The following is a 24,142-nucleotide window of genomic DNA, read 5'->3' on the forward strand; positions in this document are numbered from 1 at the left end:
TAGCCTATACTGCTGAACGCAGAATATTAATTTCGGACGAATAATGGAAGAATCGTCTGCCGAAGACAAAACTTAATTCGTTTACATCCATCTTTCTTGTTTTCTGCCCTGGAAAGGGTTTATTCTATTAATTAAATAATAATGAAGATAAACAAATTTGTGAAGGGTCCGATTAAAAGAAAAATCATTTTGTGAAGGGTCCGTTTTTAAGTTAAAATATTTTGTGAAGGGTCCGTTTTTATGAAAAGATATTTTGTGAAGGGTCCGTTAACGGACTCAAATTTCTTCTAAACAGACCCCTACTTCAATGAATATTAATTCCATAGAGGTAAAAGGGGTAATACAATGAACCATAGGACGTTATTTTTTTAACTAAATTTTAAAATGAAAGATCGATGAATTAACTCAAACGTATTTAATGTAAACTTATTTACCATAGTCATTAATAGAAAGCAAAATTCCACAACCTAGATTTCTCTAAGTACGTAATTCAGAGAGTGCGATTTAGCCCTTCTATCTACAGTGTATGTAATTTTTTTCCTTCATACGAGATTCTCCTCCTTTGAATAACAAGGGATTAAACAAACTGTATAGCAGCAAAGCTACAGAACAGTAAGGAAACAGGCGCATAGTAGAGATGCCTTTCTGATATAGTTGAATATTATCAATTCCCCGTAGTGCTTTCAAAAGCAGGTGCTAAATTGAGGTATTCCATTATTATTTCTCAAATTAGTTTTATAAATTAAAAATAATAAGCCATTTGTATAAAATTAATAATAGTTTATTTTGAATTTTTATCATAATTTATAAAAATAATAATTTTATATTTAACTGCCGGTGTCATTCGTAAGCAAAAAAAAATTTTTCCTCAAACCTGAAAAATTAGGCATATTAAGAGTGCCTAAGCATAAACCAGTCCCTACTTGCCATTACTGCTGAGTGATACCGCAATTTTAAACTGCGATATATACCTAAAAAATATATATTCTTTCTAATTCATCTACTTAACATTATTTTTCATTGGTCAATTTTCACGACTGAAATTTTGGTATACAATAATTACCGTTATCTACTCTACAATACTCGAGATATATTATACCTATAAAATGATTATGATTGTTGATGATGATACTACTTTCGCTATTTTTAATATGAAAATAAATAAATAAATAAATCCTAAAAATACATTACGAAATACATTCATACATTTTAAAAATTAAAATCACATTTTTTTAAAGAAAATATCAGTTTTCCACGATACATCTGCATCGCCCAACTCTACTCGTCAATTATTTCTTTATTGTATGTTTGTATCAAAAAGTAAAGAACAAAAAGCCTTTCAAAATTTGGGAATGTTTTGAAATATAAACTGTTTGAAGCTGACTTCTAAATAATATAAAAGTTTCAATCATTATAAATCTCCTTAAATGTATGATATAGTATAAAAATTCTCAGGATTCAATTCGTTTAGCAGGTAGTACCGCTATCTTACTTTGTTAATTAATCATATATTGCATTCAAGGATTTATTTTAATAGAAATAAGGGTCAGTTAAGGGATCCACCGCAACCTTTTCGTTGCTAAAATGAACCCTTCAAAAAATATTCCAAATTCCGAAATTACATTATCCTTAAAAATGGGCGAAACGTAGTATTTGTAATTTAAAAAGAGGAACCAATGACGTCGTTAATTCATAATCTTTAAACTACAATTCCTTAAAAAAAAAACATGGTTTTTTCTCTCAGAAGGACAGGAATTTATTTTTACATATTCGCCAAACCAGAACCTTGGTGGAAACCGGATTCAACGCTAAATTTAGATTTTTAGACTTTTACGTAAATTTTTCAAAAATTTACAAAAACTGGATCTTTTTTTTTCACTAATTCACAATGTTACGAGTCATTTTTTTTACAATTCACCCAAAATATAACCTTCCACAAAAAAAAGTCTGGAACAATCAATCTCTGCAATCAGCTTACACGAATGGTTAAATAGATGGTAACACCTACAATAAAAGCTTTTTTTAAAATGTCGCGCAAGATGACATCAAAAATATTTTAATCAAATTTGAACAGTGAGAAAGAGACACAGTTAATAAGTCTTTTTAAGTTCAACATCCTCTATTCATACCCAGACACCCTAAAAAATATTCAGCCACGTGCCAAAAGAGATTCCAAGCGCATGAAATCAATTAGTCTAGTGAACTCTTTTTCTTTTCTTCTTTAGTCAAGTCGTCTCCCCGAGGGTACAAGACAAACAGAAGACACACACTATTCCCAAAGACCTTTAATCCGTTTATAAAATTATATAGATTTAAATTATTTGTTAAGATTTGGAAAAAATATCAACATGGATAGTTCATTTTCTACATATTCGTTAAACAGTAGTTCACCAAATGCCTACTCAATCAATCCTACAAAAAGTACATAAAAAAGTAGGAAATAATAAAAATAAGCAATGTCTAGAATATTAAATAAAGAGAAATATGAAGAATTATCACATGAAGTAAAAATGAATTACTCTTTAAATTTTTGAAATTTTATTTTAAATAGTTATAGGAAAGAATCGCAGTTGTAATGCAATGTATCAAGACTTTCACCATTGAGGGAAAATTCGGAACATAAAATAAGAATATTATGGAAATTCATTTAAGTAAATAAATGAGACTTAATGTATTTAAAAAAACTTGACACGAAAGCGGAATTTATTTATTACGATACAAATAAACTGTTCTGCACAAAAAAAAAGAGCAATTAATTTTTAAAGATGCATATTGAAATTAAAACGAAAACTGAAAGTTCAAAATAAACTTAGAGTAATGCCCTCTAACATGGGTTCTATACCCATAACATGATACCGACAAACATTACACCGTTTTTTCCGAAGTAAAAAATTAAGTAAACAGACAAATTCGTATTCATAAAAATCAAAATATCGATTTTATTATTACATAAAAAAAATTTCAATAAAAACTAACTTTTCTCAATTAATAAACATAAAATTTGAATTTAGCACAAAAAAAAAAAGAAGTTACAAGTACATAGAGTTAAGGTAAGAGAGTTGAGGTAAGAGAGACTGCGCACAACGAGGAAAGATTCAGGTATTTGTACAAGAGCAGTACTGCAGTGAGTACTTGAATGAGCAAGCTAATTGCTACGAGCGTCAAAAATAAAACAAGCTGTTTTGCTTTTTTCCCACAAAGGAAGTGCCTTAATTTTCATAACTTTATAACTTTCCTTTTTTATATAAAATGCCAGTAGTATAAAATGTTTTGTAAAAAACTTCCGAGTCAAATTACAGTATAAAATACCAGCACTTTGGAAGCGTCATCCATAAAATCCATTCTTACCATAAAATATTACACCGCAATTTTTACAGTAATATCTATTAAATTAGAGTGATTCAGTGATTTTACTGTAAAAATTAATATTTATCAAATTTTTTGCTTCGTAACATAATCCGGGAAAAATATGTTTTACAGTAAAAAGTACAGCAATTTAAAGCAAATTTTTTTACAGTGTGCGTACAGTGATGGTTCTTTCTAGAAGCTGTCGGATTTAAATAAAAAGCAGCTCAATCGCCTCTACCAAAATGAGGGTGCTAATGCATTTGCTGCTACTTGGGGAAAATGGAACATTATCCTATGCTAAGAGGAATTAACGTACTGCTCAGAGCAGCCGAAGTATAACAATTATTTAAGAGTACCCAAAAATCACTTTAAATGTTTTTGTTTTAATCAAAATTCTTTCTTTTTCTGGTTCTTTAATAATAAAGTTGAAATATTCATTTCCAATATGAGATTTGTTTTCTGTTATTTTATAAAAACTTTACATTAATTTCATTAAATGCACTTTTAATTGTAATCGATTTAATTGTAGATGTTATTAATAACAATTTTTCCTACCCACGAGCGCAATGTTTCTGTTCCCGTGATCCCCAGATTACGGAAGAGGTGCTTGCTTTATTTTATTACTTATGTTGTTTAAAATAAAGGCATAACATTACTAATGAAGTCAACATTATAAATGGTTTTTCAAAAAATTAATATCACGTACTATTTTTTTTTAAATTGCGCTTGAACTTTCCTAACTATTTAAAAAATAATGTATTAATAAATTAAACTCATTCAAATGGCTATTTGTTTTCCAAGTACAAACGGAGTTAAATGCGAAGAATTCGTTAATGTTTTTCTTTTAATTTCATTTGAAATGAAAAGAAATCGCGTCAGTGAATTTCTTCCGAGATGTCGTGAGGGGAAAAAAGAAATAAGAATGTATTATGTAACTCAAAGAAGTAAAAAAAAAAGTGTTTAGGTACGGATTGTTTTTATAAGAGGTGAATTACTTCAAAGCATATCTTTTAAGCTATGTATGAAAACAGATTTCTTTCCTGAAATGAGAAAGAATAACATTTTTTTAGAGAAAGAATTATTAGTAAAACAGATTTTTAATTCAGTTTATACTACATCTAAAATAATCATAACAATTTATTACCATTAAGAATATTTTTCTAAAATAAAGCATTCAGTGTTTAAAATTTTAATCGTATATTTCAGGGGTTATTCCAGATTTTTTGTGAAAGTCTCGTTTTCGAGAAATAGAAAAAATCATGGTCCGTTTCTATTATGTTGTAAAAAATCACAAAAAAAGAAGAAAAAATGGGTTGTTCAGACATTTTTGTAACAGGTTCTGTTCTTGTGAATTTGTGAAATTACGATTATTTTAAATTCAGAAATTAGGTCTTAAATAAAGTTATATATCTTTTGTTTAGGTGAATATGTGAAAATAAGATTCCATTTCTATGAGGAAAAATTACACGCAACAACCATCGCTTTCAATGCGATGTATACTGCAAAAAATTCCAGATCAAATTACGGTATAAAGTATCAGTAAAATCCATTTTACCGTAAAATATTATACAATAATTTTTACAGTAATATTCCTGATCAAATTATTTAATTAGGGTTATTCAGTAAGTTTGTGGTAATTACTGTATATCGGATTTTTTTGTTCCGCAAAATGTTCCGGTAAAAAGGAATTTAACGGGAGAAAAAGTATCGACACCTTGAGTGCCGGTACCATTTTTTTGCCGTGTTTTAATCCAGAATATTTTACAGTGTAATTTTTAAATTATGAATTAAAGACGTCATTGTCTCAAATTTTTAAGAGAATATGAATGGTCTCATTTTAGGATACAAGAATTTTGTGAAAGGTTCTGTTCTTGAAATTATGTTAAAATTGTTTCTCTGTTAACGAACCCAATTTTTACCTTAAACGACCACCGATAAAAGTTAGAAAATACACATTTATTAGAAATAATACCTGAATATTAACTTAATGACTGTTGTTTAACTAAATCTTAATGTTAAAAAAATAATTATGCCAGTTTAGGGCTTTAATTCAGATATTTCTTTCCGATACAATTCAGGTACATACCATTTATTCAATCAAAAAAAGGGCTATTATTAATAATCGAAAGGAAGGCTATTATTTTTTACTTATTCAAAAATTTTGATGTAAGATATATTCTATAATGCACAAATTAATTTTCACCGTTAACATTGTGAAAAATAGTTAAAACCTGCAAATCTAGGTGGTAAGACACAATTGTTTAACTAAATGATTTGACAACTAAAAAAAAATTTAAGCAAGTTATCTTTCTTAAAAATCAACTGTTTTACTAAAGATTTCAATAGCTGAAAGGCATTGAAATCTACAATATCCCCATAATAAAATAATTAATTAAAGGCTACAACTAAAGATAAAAAAAAAACAATAAGTATTTCACAAGCTAAGCAAAAAGTTTTAATAGAAATACTAAATGCAGAAGAGTACTAAGAAACTTGCTTGATCATAAGTAAATCGCTTTAGACAATTTATAGAATTTTTTTTAATAAAAAATTTCGGACCGAAATCAAGACAACTAGTTATCAGCTATTATTTATGTATTTTTTATGTTTTATCAACACACTTGACAATTTTCATTCCTATCTTCATGGCAAAATGGAAAAGATAAATAATCCACTCTACAAAGACAATCGTTTCGTTTACACTAAGAGTTCCTTATCAGTCATATGAATCATTGAAAGGATAATACATCTAAGATGCAGTAAAAAAACAGACTCTTTACAGGGCATGGCTCACAAACTTGAGTACATAAAAGAGTCAAATAGTTGTTGATCACACCATGTGCAAAGTAGATCGGGATAAATGTGAGTACAAAACTCATACAAAAACATTACAATTGTTAGTAAATAGAATTAATAAAATTTAATTAATTACATTTTAAAGAGAGAAGACTACTAGGAGAATAACTTCGTAGCTTCTATGTTAAAAAAAATTTAAAAAAATTTGTTAGCATTTTAAGCACTCTTATAAGGTATAAGTCAGCGCAAAAAATATTTTTAAAAAAGCAAAATACACTCAATTACAGTAAAATAATTTCTTTTTCTAAATTTAGGCAGCAACTTATATCAAACAAATAATAAAAAATTTGATTTAAGAGTTCTTGTTTCATAGAAAATTCCTGATGACTTTATTTACATCTTTTTATATGAATACTGGTCTATTAATTTTTTCTTGGCGATACATTTTTTATTACTATTATTTCAAAAATAAATGTATTCTTCTATACTGTTTAAATTATTTTAATCTAATAAATATTTTTTCTATTTTGGAATCAAATTAACAAATTATTTTACAGTTTATTTTATATAAAAAATTCAACATTTTTTTTTCCTGTCTTTTAAGAGATTATTTGGAAATGCTCGTTCTGCTTGACAAATCATCGGGCCATATGTTGCTAAACCATACTTTTATTTAAATAAATCTTCTGAGTGGTTCTATGCCCACCCACAGGGTGGCCAGGAACAGTCAGAAAAACAATTCNTCTTGTTTTCTGCCCTGGAAAAGGTTTATTCGATTAACAAAATAATAATGAAGATAAGCAAATTTGTGAAGGGTCCGATTAAAAGAAAAATCATTTTGTGAAGAGTCCGTTTTTAAGTTAAAATATTTTGTGAAGGGTCCGTTAACGAACCCAAATTTCTTCTAAACAGACCCCTGATTACGAAACACTTATCGCAATAAATGTTGAAAATAAACAGTTTATTTTTCAAAAAAATAATTATTATTACAAAACCAAAAATTTTTTGGAAAAAAGCACCGAACTTTCAAGTATTGATAACTTAAATTCGTTCACCTCATTCTTTTCTCAGGTATCTTAATTTTAAATTTTCCAGATAAATATAATTCTTTAACTTTTCCTGTTCTTCGGCAGCCCTGACTCAACTCGATCGATGAGTATCATTTTGTCAGAGATATAAAGACGGCCAATGCGCGATGCTGTTCACATTGCTACCGTCACGTCATTGGTCACGAAATTGTTGAGCCTTAAACTCCATGACCTCACTCCCTGGCCCACAAAGCGCTAATGCGGAAATACTTTATTTATAAAAAAACGTATTCTTTCGTTTAGTTTTGGAATCTCTTATTTCAGGGAGATATCTTACAATTTTTATGAATAAAAGAATTAAATAAAGAAATAAGCTTTAACATAGCAACGTTTTATTTGAAATTAATTAATTTTGTTGAGAAAAAAAACGTTTTGTTTGAAATTAATTAGTAACAAATAAAATGAGTGCAAAATAAAAATCACTGTCTGCGCCATTTGGAAACGAAAACCATTTCCAATATTGAACACATAGCACTGGATTAAATCTAGCAGAAACAGACGAACAATGAGTACGGCGCCAATCGCACGTTTGCGAAACATCTGAGGAGAAAATAATTTTCATTTATGTTTTTGTTTTAAAAACCTCATCACAAACTTTGTAAGTTACTGATAAAAGTTCGGTAGTCAAAAATATGATAAAATAAAGTTTTAATATTTTGAATTAAATATTGTCGTTAAAATTGAGTTTTAATATTCTGAGTTATTGTTATTTTAATTTTATGCATTTTAAAATAAATTTATACTTACTCAGAGAAAATAAATTCTGACAAAATTATTGTACTGTATGGTAATTACATTTCTAGTGATCAAAAATTTATAATTCTGGTAATAAAACCAAAATATACCATGTTTAAACTATTACTTAAGGAATTTATTTCCATTTATATGATAACGGTTTGATGAATATACTGTTTTTAAAATTACAGTTCTGAATAACACACATTTAGTAAAATATACAAAATCGAAAAGCAAGTTTAACTGAATAAATAATTTTTTACGCCATGCTCCAATGCATCATGATAAATTTTACGACAATTACCTAACTTTATCACATATTATAACACTATTTATTGTTGATTTTATCAAAATCATTATCAAAGCACTTCGGTAAAAAATACCAAGCTTCATGGTATTCCCATTGAGCCAGAAACAAGATAAATTTTTTGGTAGTTTTGGCCATACTTTTTTTCTCTGTGTAACAAAACAGAGGAGTAAAGGATTAAAGAGGCGCCAATTAACGAGATTCACACAGACGTAGCACGCTGTTGGCATGCTCAAACTTCATAATTAAAGCTTAATGCTTTTTATGAATTACAATACTAGTATTTCATAGAGTCCTGCAAAAATGCGTTACTATGGAAAAAATTCCGAAGACAATTTTTTGAAATTATTTTTCACAAGAAATTAAATAATTTTTAAAAATTTTAATATTTTTAATTCACAAAATCTCTATCTCGTAAAAAAATTTTTAAACAAACTTATTTAATCTAAAAAATTACTTGTCAAATCAAAATTTAAGCATTAGCCTTTGAAAAAAGGTAATTTTCCTTATCTTTTGAAATCGGAGTTATAATTTGTTTGTTATAATTTGTTGATGGATCATAAATTAGAAATGCAATTATTCACATGCTTAAAGTTTCAAAAAATAGAATTTACTTATAATGCATCTGATTAAATTATAACCGTGACATTTTACAAGTCAACTTCAGAACCAAAGTATTAAATATCTCATATATGGCAATTTTATCCAAATGTGAAACATATATTTATAAGTATGAGTAAAATAAAATATTGTAAATTATGGAGAAAAATAAATAATTTAAATCCGTTGCCCTCTCATTAAAATTATTTTTTAAAGTTGTTTTTGCTGCAACAAGTTTTTAATTCTTTAACTAACCAAGAATATTTGCTGAACATTATAAATTATTCAACTAAACAAACTAAACAATAAACTACTCTTTGTTTCAATATGTTAAATTTAATAGAAATTAATCTTCCAAATCTTATAATACCTCTTTAAGATCATCGCTAGCATATAATTATTAAAGTGATTTGTTTGTTCATGCATGTAAAAAACAAAGTAAAAAAAATAAATAAGGGAATTTGAAAACTTAATACCAAAAATTTTAATTTATAATATATATATAAATATCAAAATTTTACAGTAGTAAAACGAAATTGCTAAATATTCATTTAAATTTCAATATTCATTTAATTCAAATATTCATTTAAATTTAATTTCCAGTTTCATTTAAAAGATTAAGGAACAATTAAACGATTAAGAAAAACAAAAATTTACAAAAAAAACATTAAAATTTTTAAAAGTTAATAATGTAAGCTTTCTAAAATATATGAAACATTTAATCTTTAATTCCAACTATTTCACATATATTTTAAACAATATATAAGGTACAGTCAAAGTAATTTTAATGAACATGATTAGTATATGAATCGAAAATAATATTTTAGAATGAACAGCTTAAAGAATTTAGTAATACTCACGAGTTTGTTTTTCCAATTTTCTCCTGCCCACTTCTTCTACAAGAGGTGGTCTCACTTTTTTTGTAACAGCAGATGACACCATTACACAAGAACAGCATAATATAAATGTAAACAATCCACACACACTTTGTTTCCGTACATTCATTTTTGAATAGAGTTGCTTCACAATTACAGATGATAATTCAAGTAAACATATATTATGTGGCAACACAAATACGTAAATCTATTTTACGATGTTTTCCCCTAGATTTTCTTTCGCAATTCTAACAACTAAAAACATACGGCACATTCCGTTTCATTAAAGAAAAAAAAAAGAAAAACACATAATCAAAGTGTATCCCTTTCGTTGATGATATTCTTAAGTCCCCATTTTTATCATTAACTCATAAATATGCAATATAAAAAATAAGAAGAATTTTACGCGACTTAAATTCGCGGGTAAATGAAAAAAAAAATATATAGTAACCAATGTACTTTTATGAATGAAAATTAAAATCGAAACCAAACAGATGAGAAAAAGTAAGGAGTAAAACACTACAGCTCGCGGCAAAACACGGAGTAAGCTTTTATCAACAGCTAAGTATGGTTTGAGTCTTCACCGTGACGTCACTGAATGTATGCGCGCCACCAAGTGCCATCAAAGGCTTTCGAGCTTTTATCGCATTTTTGGCGACATACATAAGTTTTACTGCCAACAGATGATGACAGTTATATTGCTTGCTTGCTTCTTGTGATTTAATTTATTTCTATCAAAATTATTCCAGACATGATAGGAATTTTGTTTTTATTCAATTAAAAATTTCAACATACGTTTTTGACTTAAAAATATTTCAAGTTTAGAGAAAAACTTATTTAACCATTATACTATCATAAATGAGTTTTTCTATGTTTATTTCCTTCTCTTATAAATATATATATATATCTTCATTAATTTTTTAGATTTCACTGTTTAGAAGACATTTTATTTTTATCACAATTATCTGCCGCAGTCGGAATCGTGTGATATTCTAGAAAATATTACTACATTGTTGCGATATTTTTTGTTATTAAAATTGCTTTAATATCATTTTATTATTACGTATTTAAAAGAGAACTTCCGAAAAAATATTTAACTGCTTACTTTTAATATGTACGACACATTTTATGATTTTGAAATTTAAATAAAGAAAAAAATGTTTTCATGATTTTTCAAGCAATAAAATTTCATTGTACCTTCATATTTACCTATAAAATTGAAGAGTTATTATTTCCTCTTAAAATTTATACAAACTGATTCAGATGACGATTCCTGAGATAAAATATCCGATAACACAGGAATGTAACAATGCAACATTGTTGCAATGTAACAAAAAACAATTTTTGAGATTTTATTCGATATTTAAATAAAGAAATATATTATTTTCCAACATTTTTCCCCTAATTTTAAAAAGGAAATTAAAATAGTGACTCGATTATTATTAGGTCCTTATTACTTTGCATAATATTTGAATTCGAGAAACTGAAAAAGATATAAATTAACTCTAATTTTTCGATCCTCAAAATTCATCATTGTTTAAATTAAGTATGACATTTTTTTAAGTAAATTTAAAGGTGCTATCTGTTTATGTTGTTAAAATTTAAGAATTTTTTTTTATCATATTTTTATAGTTGAAGTTATTATAACAAAAAGCAACCAGTTTACCTTATACCATTAACAAGCGTAAAACGCCGTCGATCCAATAAAATCTCAAAACCTTAAATCACAAACATTATGCGCATTTTTTTAAAAAAATTTATTATTCCTTTGCTATAGTTTTTTTTTTTTTATTATTATTTTCAGTTTCTCTAACTTTTATTAGAAATTTTTAAAGCAATTCGGAATGGAATTACAATGTGGAAGATGTGGAATTCGTAATATTGCACACAACAGTTTCAATCGCATAAAGTAGCAAAGAAAATTCGCCAAACAGCTATAGTGTTGCCTCCACCCTTTATTCTTTTTATTGAAATTATGGGCATGCCAGCCCACGTTTTAAACTGAACAATTGTAGTATCGGACACACCTGCATATGACAGCTCTCATTTTTACGATCTTGTCCCTCAAAAGCGTGGTAGAGGGGAAAACAATTCTTGTCTCAGCATGGGGGTGGTGTAAAAGGTAGCAGGAACATCGATTTAGTGCCTCCCACTTTTGACACCCTATTGGTAAACCTAACCTTCCACAAGTTCTTTTTTCTTTCGTTTCACCAGAAAAGCAAGAGAAGGCGTGTAATACTTTTACATGCTATTTCCATTTCAAGTCTGAGCTAAGATAAAAGTAACTATGAAAAAATAGTCTCAAACCACAGATATATTTACAAATCATATTTCTTCTATGTCTTTTATTTATTTTCTATTTATTTATTTTGAAAATTTTTGGAATACATGTAACCAAGTAAAGAAAATTTTATTTTTAAAAATAAAATGAAAATCAACAAAGTGTACGAAATATTAGTTGCTGAAATTTAAAAGGTACAATTTGGGGAAAATGTTATAGTTTTCACTACTTTTGGAAAATAGGATAATATTATGAAATATTTAAATATTACAATGAAATATTTAAAAAGTACAATTTTATAGACACTCTGACAATCATAGTGGTATTATTTGACAAAAGCTTCATTCTCTTCAAAAATATAGAAAACGGGAATAACAGTTGACATATTTCAAACTCTCAAAAATATGCAACCATTTTCAAAACATACCAGACGTGAAGGAGAAAAAACAAAAGTGATTATTTGAGATTTAGAATATTAAGTTGTCAACGAAAAAGGGAAAATAAAGGTGAGAAATAAAAGTAGGAAAACTACAGTAGCCGAGGGAGAAAAAAGGGATGAGATAAGTAGGTACTTTATTTACGTCACATTAGAGCTACTGCTACACAATGGGTTTTTGCTACAGTCTAGGAAACATCCCTGAGGATGATTCGAAAACATGCCATAACAATTTTGATCCTCTGCAGAGGGGATTCCATTTTGTGAATACTTCCTCTATTTTGAAATAGATCTGAAGGGGAAGAATTTATTTTCCTGATCTCCATACCCATGGTACTGCTCAGCGATCGACCACAGGAATTTTGATTCATCAGATTTTAAGAGCACGCATATCGTAAGAATTCGATAGGTCTTAGCGGTGTCGAGGATCGAACCCCGACCCTTCCTAGTGTGGCAGCGCTTCTTCTTGGAGTTTGGTTGGAAAGCAGGTCCTCTGACGTAGGTTACCATCTATTACGTAACAATTATTTCAATAAAAAATAGTAACATTTATGACAAAATGTAACTAATTATAGGCAATTTAAAAATCAATAATAATTATAAATTTTAAAATTAAACTGAATGTTTTTGGAAAGAATATTTTTAATTTAAATTATAATTAATTTGAATTAAACACAAGGCCAATAACTTTTATTGCTTCATGAACTATCTTCCATAACTGTTTTAAACTGCATATTAATTGCCATTAAATTTTTATGTTGCATTTGTATTCTAACCTTGAACGATAATACTCGATCCACTCTGGCATGATCACGACGCTTTATTCAAAAACAAAATTCTAACCCAACAGCCCATTTTATCATTATTTTGAAATAATTTGACGAAAAAAGATTTCTGCGATATAATATTAAATATTTCACTTTAAAAACCAAGTTAAGCACATAGCAATGTGGATCAATGTAGATTTCCCGCATCATATGTTTCAATCCTCTTATCTCTTTATATAGTAATCTTTACATTGTGTTAGCTAGAGACTTAAGACAGTTTATTTCCTTAACTTTTTAACTATTTTAGTTGTTGGAGCACTATCTGAGAGCAATTACGAATTAGGCTTCTTTTGTAAGCAGTGGATTAGTAAAACTGTCAAGGAGTGATTTGTTCATCATGATGCAAAAAAACATTAATATGTTTTCTTTTTTCGTCAAATTTATGAAAAAACCTCGCTTTTTTTGTATTTTTTAATTACCTACACCAATTTTCCAAATGATTTCAAACGTTATTTACTAAAAATAGAAATCCATTCATTTATGTGTTAAAATGAATATTGTTAGGAAAAAAATAATGAGCAGTGTGTCATAAAAATGCATAAATTAAATGCTCAAAATAATTGGCTAAACAACAAATTAAAAAATTTAGATGAGGCAATTTATTCAAAAACCGATACCTCGATGAGCGATTAGGTTTGTCACAATCAATTATTGATTTGCTTCAAATTTATTGGCCTGGGTAATGTTCAATGATTTAAAAAAAAAAAAAAAACATCAAGCTATATTTATTATTTTATTTTATCACGAGCAAATTATGGATTCCTTCTTTTCAGTGGAGCTTTCCCTAACCATATACAGTAAATCCTGATACCTAAAGCATGTCAAAAATATTCTAGACTTAACCTGTTTGCCCATTAAAAGTGCGGTATTTTTTTAAATGAACTTCAAAAATTGAAGAACTATAGAGGTTCATTATTAAGGACTAATAAAATTTTAAAGTACACCATATAATTTGATTTGGCATTTTCAATTTTAAAAGAAAAAAAAGAAACAATTTCCGGCAATTTTAATTGTCAGTTTAATCGTTAAAAACATAGAGCACTCATTTATGCAAAATTGGTTATTTTATTTAAAATAGTGATGACAGTGAATTGTTTGACCTCTACTGAAGTGAAATAACATTTATTTTTGATCTTTTGTTTTAAAAATGCTGTTGTGTACTTAAAATAGTAGATTCAAATTTACAGAATGTTAACTCGACAAAAAAAAAACTATTTTTTACAGGATTATTTAAAAAGATTTGAAAACTTATTCTTGCCTATCAAGAAATAGAGGAAATTGATTGCATACGCAAATGAGAAAAATTAAAGATTCATTTTTAACAAAAGGCGGAAAACAAACTTACTTTCATATGCATTAACACGAATATGTATTTTAAGTTAAAAATTCTGTCTTTCGCAAATCATATGAAAATATATTTGCATAATTTTCATTAATTTCTAATTCTAATTTCTTTATTATCTATTTATTTATTTAAAATAGACTTAATGACTATCCACTGATTGGTGACTTTTAATTAACACTCATTTAATTCCTTTTCCTATATGTATATCATAAACGAGCGTTTATCAGAAAATCAGACCCTGCTAGTACAAATTGTACAATGCAAATACAAATAAATAATAATCTAAATACAAATTGTAGGTTACAAAAATACTCCTCTCGTTATTTAGAGAAAAAAGAAAACACGAATCCATGTTTACGAAACTTGATTTTTAAAACTGAAGAGATTTTAAGGTCAAAATTGATTATTCCTTAAATATTTTAAACTTTTGCAAAAATATTTAAACTTTAAAAATTTTAAACTTTGGCACTCAGGGAGTCGGTACTTTTTACCGTAAAATCCATTTTTACCGGAACATATTACTGAACAAAAAATCTGATATACCGTATTTTTTTTACAGTAATAATTACCGTAAAGTCATTGAATCACTTAAGTTAAATAAATGTTACCTTAAAAATTATGGTATAAAATTTTACAGTAAAACTGGATTTTACAGAAAACCAGATTTTACGGATGATGCACTTGGTGCATCATCCGTGAAACTTTATACCATAAATATTTTAAACCTAATTTGAGATTTACTTTTATTTAGAGACTTGCTTTATACAATAATCTGATTCGGAACTTTTTACTATGTAATTATAACTTACAAAAAAAAATATTGCGAGTGATAATTATAAAATAAAAATATATCTTTTAAGATTTTTTGTCTAAAAAACACTTTTTCAGGATGCAGGCAACGATGCAATGATAAAGAAGAATCATCAATATATTTTAATTATAAAAGGGTACTGTGCACTTTTTAATGGCGAATAGCTGGGAAATAAGTATGGTAGAAAGTAGAATAACTTTTAAACAACTTACTAAAAAAATTCGCCGAGCTGTCGTAACACTATATTAATGATGAATGAAACGTGAACAATATCAAATAATTATTCGATATTCATAATTTAGTTCAAATAGAATAGTAGTGTGCAGTAAAGAAAAATAAATTGAACTTCCTAAAGTTAAAATTTTTTAATGCAGGACAGGAAACAATTATTCGGTAAAAAATTTTTTATGTACACCGAAGAGCCATTACATTATGACCACCCTGCTAATGACATGTAGGACCACCTTTAGCCATCAAAACTGCTAGCACCCACTGTGGCATTGATTCCGCAAGGTGCTGATAGGTAGTCTGAGGTATCTGGTACCAAGCGCTCACCAACTGGTCCTGCAATTCCCTCACATTGCGAGGGGGTAGCGTGGCAGCACGAATTTGGTTTTCCAAGTAGGACCACAAATGCTCTATTGGATTAAGGTCAGGTGAATTTGGGGGCCAAGACATGACTTGAAAGTCACTGGAATGTTCCTCGAACCAATCCATGACGATTCGACCCTTATGACATGGTGCATTATCCTGTTGGTAAACACCATCCCCCGCAGGAAAAACTGTTGCCATGAATGGGTGAACCTGGTCTGCAACTATGTTCAAGTAGCTTACAGACGTCAGGGATTGTTCTATGAGGATTATGGGTCCTAATGTGCCCCATGAAAACATTGTTCCTGGGCGAGAAACCATGAAAACCTGGGCGAGCCCATTGTTATATATGGAGGGTGGTCATAACGTAATGGCTCTTCGGTGTATATATCAATATTTAACAATATTTTTTTTCTCGAAAAGTGGTCCTTTAGAGCAAAGGTTCAACATTTTTTGATTGACTGGAAGTTTCACTAATTTTGAAAATATTAAATGTTAAAAAAACTGTCCTAACTTTCGCAGCCCCTGTGACCCTTCCACGGAGCCCTAGGGTTACGCGAAATACCATTTGGGAACAGCTGCTCTGGAAATTCCAACCCCTAGAAGTTCTGAACTTCCACGTCGAGAACCTAATGGTTTAATTCAAGTGAATGAAGCGTATCTTTGAAGCATTTGAAATACGTAAATATTTCCTAAAAATTAAATACCAAAACAAAATAGTTATTTTTCCTTACGATAAAGCATAGTTAAAACTGTTTACTCATTCCTCTATCTGTCATTCAGCCATTTGTCACTTTACTATTATGTTTGAATAGATATTAAATTTTTAAACTATTTCATAATATTTGCCACGCATTTATAGAAATATTTTTATAAGGAGCACGATGGTGCTTGATTAATTAAGTATGTATGTATTCATAAGCTGAACAACAATTTGTCATAATTGAAACGTCAAATAAATTTAAATTCAAAGATATTCACCGGAGACAAAGATGAATGTTCAAAGAGGTTTTTATGTGGTATTTATATTTCAATGTTTTCTATGAGGAAATATCATAGCAAAAATGAATTTATTAAATAATTATTTCGGATTAAATTTCAAATGCTTATTTTGTTGATGCTTAATATGAATATCCAACAATTCATATTAAGCATCAACAAAATAATTGCTTAATACATTGCTTAATAATTGCTTAATATTTGCTTAATACATTGCAAAAAGGGATTGCTCGAAATTGATTTAAAAATTGCATACCTTACTATTCAAAAAGTTTAAGACTAATAATAAATAAAATAATGAAAAATGATAAATATTTATTAAAATTTATTTTTTGTACGGAATTTTCTTTAGATAAACGAGTTTTATAATTAGTATGTGTAAAAAAAGTTTCATTTTGCTTAAAAAATTCTCGAGATATGGCAAAAATGCAAAAAGTGAAATTATTATTAAAGGGTCCAAACTTTGGACAGCTCTCCTACCCAAATTATTGGTGCCATATTTCCCAGATGGCAGCTACCCCTATATTTTGGGGGTTAGAAATTAGAATGCGTCAAAAAATAGGTATGCTTACTCAGAAAAAGTAAGTTTTTGCGTCTGATTTCGTAACTTAAAATATTGTCTGAATTAATTAATTAGCATGTTGAAGTCACCCCCTCGAATCATTAAGAGTGAGTCCTAGAAAGTGAAGATCCTATCATTAGATCAAAAGTTATTAAGGGTGGTCCATATTTTATTTTACACACTGTACATCACAGTCAGGGATAGTTAGAAAGTTTTTTTATTGTGATCACCGCACTGACAAATCATGACACACATTCCATTCGGTTAAAAGCTTTTAAGATATAGTGAAATAAACTAAAAGTGAAATTAAAATTACCGATCTCTTGATTAAGCTATTGGTTGAAATTAGAAATAGGTATGTCAGGCCTCTTTAATTCTGCCTGGATTGGGCTGTGCAATTGTGGTAGTTAGAGCATCCTACTACGAGTCGTTCGTTCGAATCCTTTCGGCTGCCAGCGAACATATGTCTCATACATTTCTCCCTCCACATCTTTTTTGAGAGTATGCATTTTTCTAAAAAATTAGTACATTCTATTTCAATTTCGAATTCTAGAGGTTTTCGAAATCGACTATATTTGTTTACAAGCTATTTTGACATTTTTTTTTTCAATTTTGAGAAACCCTTTTTAACAGTTGTATGATATTACTTCTAATTTAACATTAAAAAATGGTAGAGAAGACAAATCCTGACCATACTTGACGACTAACAGATAAAATTAATTGGAATTTTAAAAATAGGCATTCTTTTTTACATTGTCAAATCGATTCTTTACAAAAATGGGATTCAAAGCATATATTCAAATACGAATTAGTTATAAACATAATTACCGCTGATAGTTAGAGATCTATTTTTGCAGAGATATTTTAACATTCTTTTCGTATAGACCTTAGCTATCTCTTTTCTCTTATGAAAGACCTCACTCTTAATTAATATTATAATTTCAGAAAATAAATACAGGCCGAAAAAAAATGGACATAGTGAAAATAATAACAATATTTGTAAGTCCAAACATGACATATATTTAGTGAAGAAATATTTGGGAAATTTTTTTTCCGAATTTTACCAGCTGCCATATTATAAACCAAATTTGAATTAAGATAATAGTAGAAAGCACATAATTAATGAATAATTATTAAACCATATAAAAATATGTTATATATTGTTTGGCTTCAAATAGAATGCAAACTTGTGCAATCACCGATTATTTTAGCGTCATTTTTTATTTACCGTAAACGTTATAAATGCAAATCATTTTAAAATATTATTATTTATTTAAATAGCCTTTTTTCTTTCGTTCTTTTTTTTCTCCCGGATACTTTAATTTATCTGTTTCACCATGCATGAGCTTAATTACCATTTACTATTATACATCAAATTCTCTCAAAACGTTTATTGCCATAATATAAGTATATCTCATGGAATAAAACTTTTAATTTTGGTGTAAAATAATGTAATAATACACAACCGCTAGCAAAAAATAATATCAAAATGTTTTATAATAACATCAACAACAATAATAATAATATTATCATCATATTTAACTTAAATGAGTTATAATAAAATAATAATAATAATAAAATAACGTAAATAAAATCATAATAATGAAATAACGTAAATAAAATCATAATAATGAAATAACGTAATGAAATAACGAAAATAAATCATAATAATAATATCATTCATAACTTAAATAAAAAATTGGGCTTTAAACTAATTTCAATTATTTTGTTAACAAAAATATTTTAACAATAAAATTCCGAAATTCAAAGATTTGACTGCAAAAATAATGAAATCTTTTGCCTTTTTAAATTTTTTCTTTCTGAATAGTTTTTCCTCCATCCAAAACAAGCTCAAAGCTCGTCTAGAAAAGTAATTCGTTTAAAAATTTAAGATGAAAATAATTTAAGAAAAATAAAAAAATAATGTATGTTCATAGAAAAAAGTTAATAACTTGAAATAATTTAAATTTACTGATGACTGACACTTCACTTTAATATCCGTAAAGAAGACAAGTCATTTTTTTTTTACTACAGAAACTTAATTTTCATAAGTAGTACTTAGTTAATATAAATAATTTTCAGTACTTTTTCTTTTAATTTTCAAAACAAAATTATATTGCTTTTTTATTAAAACGAGGAATAATCAAGCAATCATTAACTAATATTCAAAATAGAATTCAACAGCATTACACAAAGGCAAAATGCTTTTTTTTTTCTTCCTTTTACTGTGGGCCTAGTCTAAAGAAAATTGAGCATCCCTAGTATATAATGACAGTTTTCCGTTTCGTCAAGCACCATATTGCCAGCTAGAAAAAGATGAATACGGTTAGGTGGTCCAATTTAGATAATGACCAAAGAAAGGTAAAAAGGGGAGGTGAGAAAAATTGACCTACCTGTCATATTGTCCTGTACCTGAAGAAAGAATTGATGACATTTCTAGGGGGAGGACTCCTTTCTTCTTTTCCCAGTTAATGACTCTTGAATGAAGGAAAGCGAATTATTTATGTGTTTGAGCTAGAGTAAATCTGTCTTGTCTGAATTACTCTCCTTGACAGGTGATTTTTCCAAATTGTCATTCTGAAATGAGAAAATTGTGGTTCTGTCACTGATTTGTTGATTCTGGTACTGAACATGAATGTGAAGATTTACAAATTTCAACTTGTCAAAAAAGTGCTGATTATAATAAATTGAGACTGTAATTGTTTACCGATTATGGGAAACTCTTGGTTTAATTTGTTTGATAGATCTAAATAAAATGAGGAATAATTATTAAGAATGAATGTATAAGATGTAAATTAAATAAAGGATCAAAACTAAAGATTATAAATGTAAATGATCAATTGAAATAAAAAAAATGCATGTTATTTATTTTATTGAATTAGTTATTTGAATAATGTTGAACAATGAATCAGTAACTTGAATAATGTTGAGCAATGGCTTGATATTTTAATATACCATTCAAAAAGTAATCATGCATAGTGTTCATTTTGATAAGAAATCATGCATACTGATTCAAAATTAACAGTATGCATATGAACATTTGATTATGTGATTTCAAATGTGAACATTTGTTCAGAAAGAAATGACACACTTTATTTTGTCAAAAATGAAATACCTCGTCACTGTAATTAATATGAATATTGAGAAAAAGTTATAAAATTGAAACAAAAGTGGGGGCATATAATAGTTAAGTAAAATGAAATGTGCTGAAAATGTGATAGTCTGTGGTTTCTTAAGTAAGTGTGTAAACTGAGGAGCTTCGGTCATTTATAAGAGATAAGCCTAGTAGCAATATTTATGAAGTCTTATAGATTTTGAGCAGCAAAGTAAAATGTAACGGAAAACAAAAGTAATTGGAAAAAAATTGCATAAAAGCATTTAAAATTACAATAACATTCAAACAAAATAAAATTTTAAAAAATAAACTTTATGATAAGGTGCTACTATGTTTCTTAAGGATAGAAACATGGTCCTTTCAGCATGCCAAGTTTAAACTCTGTAGTTGCACTCCAACATGCGAAATTTAAACTCTGTAGTTGCACTCCAACATGCCAAATTTAAACTCTGTAGTTGCATTCCAGAGGCCTGTAGAGCGGCCGGCATGGTATTTTTTTCAACAAATTTACCACTAATAATTCTCGAACTTTATAATCATATGTTCACTTTTTATTTTATCTTAATCCCTGTGCACTTTTCTATATACCTTCCGTTATTTCAAGTTTCTAAGTCTTATAGTTTTTGCGAAGTAAAACAAAATGCAACGTTATACTGGACACCCAAAACGGCGGCGATGGCGTCGGTAACCCTTTAAAATTATTTAATTAATTAGAGAGAAACAAGGAGGAGATTTGTTTGTTTGCTTTTCAAAAATTAGAAGAAAATGTAAATGTAAAACAATCTGCAGCACCCGCTGCTATCCTGAAGGATTTCTGTTTCTTGGTGATTAGCAATACGTTTTCAAATAGGGTCATTTTTACATCGAACTGATTCTTAGTATCGTTTCCAGATAGGTATTAATGAATAATTTAAAAAAAATAATAAAATTACAATTTAAATAAAATGAAATGCGATGTAAAATGTGGTTCGAATAGCATGTGGGCGAATTGATTGGACATATGAAGGACTTCAGGCACTTTAGCGATAAGAAATACTTTTTCAAATCGTGGTATTTTAACATCGAACTAATCTTTAGTATTGTTTCTAGATAAGTGTTTAACAAAAAGTCCGAAATTTTCCCTTCATGACAACTCAATTTACAAAAGTATTCCATTGGCTTTCTGAAGCGCTCTCTTGAATAATCTGAAAGTATGGCTTATCACTTTAGTGCACCCAAGTCCTTAGCACAGCGTGCTAATGAATTCTTTAAATTTCATAATATTATCCATTTTGTAGACTGTCATTAAAATTTAGCACATTTAAGACAAATTTTCAAGTTATCTCTGATTATAAACATTAAAAAAATATTCGATTAAATACAAATTGGTGTCATAACAATTATAATCATTTTTATGAAAGAATATTTTTGTTAATTCGAAATGTTTTGCTATCCCTTTAAATTCGAATTACTAAAGTATGTTTCGTTTTCACCCTTTAGAGGAGGGATGCTTTCCTCCTCGAATGAAATGGAAGATAAAAATCTTCCCTCATCCAATCCTTGGCTTATTCTAATTGATTAAGTTTGGCGCGAAATGGGTGAACAGGTTTCCGGTTGCACTACAGCAACCCTAACGCGTGTAGCAAAAAGCTTTCTTTCCTTTTTTTTTAACTATTACACAGTTTGTTCTCACCAAACGTATTCTAAAGGTGTGAATGAAAATTTATTGTTGCATTTATTTACTTACGAAAAATTCTTTGTCGACGATTTGTATCATTTATATTTCATGTTTGTCCCACATTAATTTACTTTCGACCGTTTTGCTCAATATTTTTTACTCCCGTCCTTTGTTGCTTAATTATTCCCGTGCGAAATAAACAGTCACAACTAATGTTTACTTATGTGTCATTTCATCCTATTATTTTAGTCACAAACGCTTAATGAATGGTGAGACTTCGACTTCGTAGTCTATATATCAACAAACATTGGCGTCAACTTCATGGTGATGAATAGATATGTTGCCTATATTATTTCTTAAATTATTTATTCTATTAATCACGCTTTTACAAGGAAAATCTCGGACCTTCCTAGAGAGATAGCAAATTTCTGGCGCAAGGAAGAAAAAATGGCGCCAACTACACCGCAATCTTAATACCGCGTCGGCGCCTTGTAGTTTTTTCTTCTTTTAATGAAACACCATCGCATGCTTACGAAAGTGCGTATAATCCTGTTTTTACAAGGTTAATAATGACTATCTTAGGATATTTTCTCACGAAGTTATTCTTTCAGCACGAAGCATTATTATTTTTCTTTCGCTTCGATTAAAAATTTCTCATCACGTATTTATGCGTGCATAAAACTACCTACATACACTCAGCGCAACCCACACTTACTTGGAAGCAGATAGCACAGAGAATTTACAAGTTGAGACTGACTGACTTGCAAAATGTTGTCTTAAAACACATCCAATAAATGATCCCCGCAAATACAACCATTTTTATACAACAGCGCTCATTTCTATCAATACATCCACTGTTTCTCAGTTTTTCCAAGAAACACAAAAATTTTCACGGATATACTTGTGTAAAATACCGTCTACCAGAAAAAATTCAGCATAAATTGACACCAAATCTATTCATATTGTAACCAGAAAATATTTAATCATAATTGAAATAAAAGGCATTTTTTTTTTTAAATGTAGAAATTAATGTTAGAACGTATGCTTTAGCAATTTGTGGCGCAGGAGTTTTAGAAGGAGGCTTCCATTTTTCCGTTTTAGCTGTTCACACAAGTGCCAATATAATTTACTACTGAAGCAGAGAGACATATTTCATTGTATCATTCAGCATACACAACAGAATTGTTTCCTTAATCAAAATAAAGCTCTTTCCCTTTAAAAATTATCGCAGCATACTCTCGGGATATTTTATTGGTTAGTTTATCCAAAATCTTGGATCCAATGCTATTACGATTGCATTGAATATCTCTTCTCCACCCCCAGAAAATTTTAACTTGTAAAAATTATACTTCTGGAGTGCTTTATGTGTACTTTTCGTCGTGTGTATTTTTCATAATATTACATGGTGATAAAAATCTTGCCATAAAATCTCCATCTTTGGATAACGTGCTAAAAAGATATCTGTAACCTTTTTTTCGACTAATGTTTGATAGAAAAATGCATAGGAACAGTTTTAGAAGAAACAGCTACATGAATATTATTATTTCATTTCGTCACCGACGTTGAACAGCAGACCTAATACTGAGTTTGCAACTATCTACGTTCAACTCCGTAGCCTTGTAATTTTGAACCCAACCGAAAGGACAAAGAAGTTCCTGAATCAAGTATTGGGAAAAACTAGCCTTTCTGGAGGACTTTTTGATGAAACTAACCAGCATTTGCATTACATTTAGGGAAAAACCGCGAAAGCTTGCTCGACAACAAAGGGG

General features: G+C 28.6%; 2 protein-coding genes across 2 annotated transcripts in view; one reads left to right on the top strand and one right to left on the bottom strand.

Moving 5' to 3' along the window:
* Positions 1–10,282, bottom strand: part of LOC107454167 (dorsal-ventral patterning protein Sog-like) — a gene marked incomplete at its 5' end in the record, with an annotated part of 95,390 nt that extends 85,108 nt beyond the window's left edge. Inside the window, 1 exon segment of the mRNA NM_001323832.1 lies at positions 9,735–10,282. Within this exon segment, the coding sequence (NP_001310761.1) occupies positions 9,735–9,879 (145 nt within the window).
* LOC107454168 (uncharacterized) overlaps positions 6,113–24,142 on the top strand; it is an 87,621-nt gene continuing 69,591 nt past the window's right edge. Inside the window, exon 1 of the mRNA XM_016071252.3 lies at positions 6,113–6,210. Within this exon, the coding sequence (XP_015926738.2) occupies positions 6,186–6,210 (25 nt within the window). The 5' untranslated portion in view covers positions 6,113–6,185. The remainder of the gene's footprint in view (positions 6,211–24,142) is intronic.

The sequence above is a fragment of the Parasteatoda tepidariorum genome, chromosome 1 (genome assembly GCF_043381705.1).
Source record: "Parasteatoda tepidariorum isolate YZ-2023 chromosome 1, CAS_Ptep_4.0, whole genome shotgun sequence".
In the NCBI taxonomy this organism is placed as follows: domain Eukaryota; kingdom Metazoa; phylum Arthropoda; class Arachnida; order Araneae; family Theridiidae; genus Parasteatoda; species Parasteatoda tepidariorum.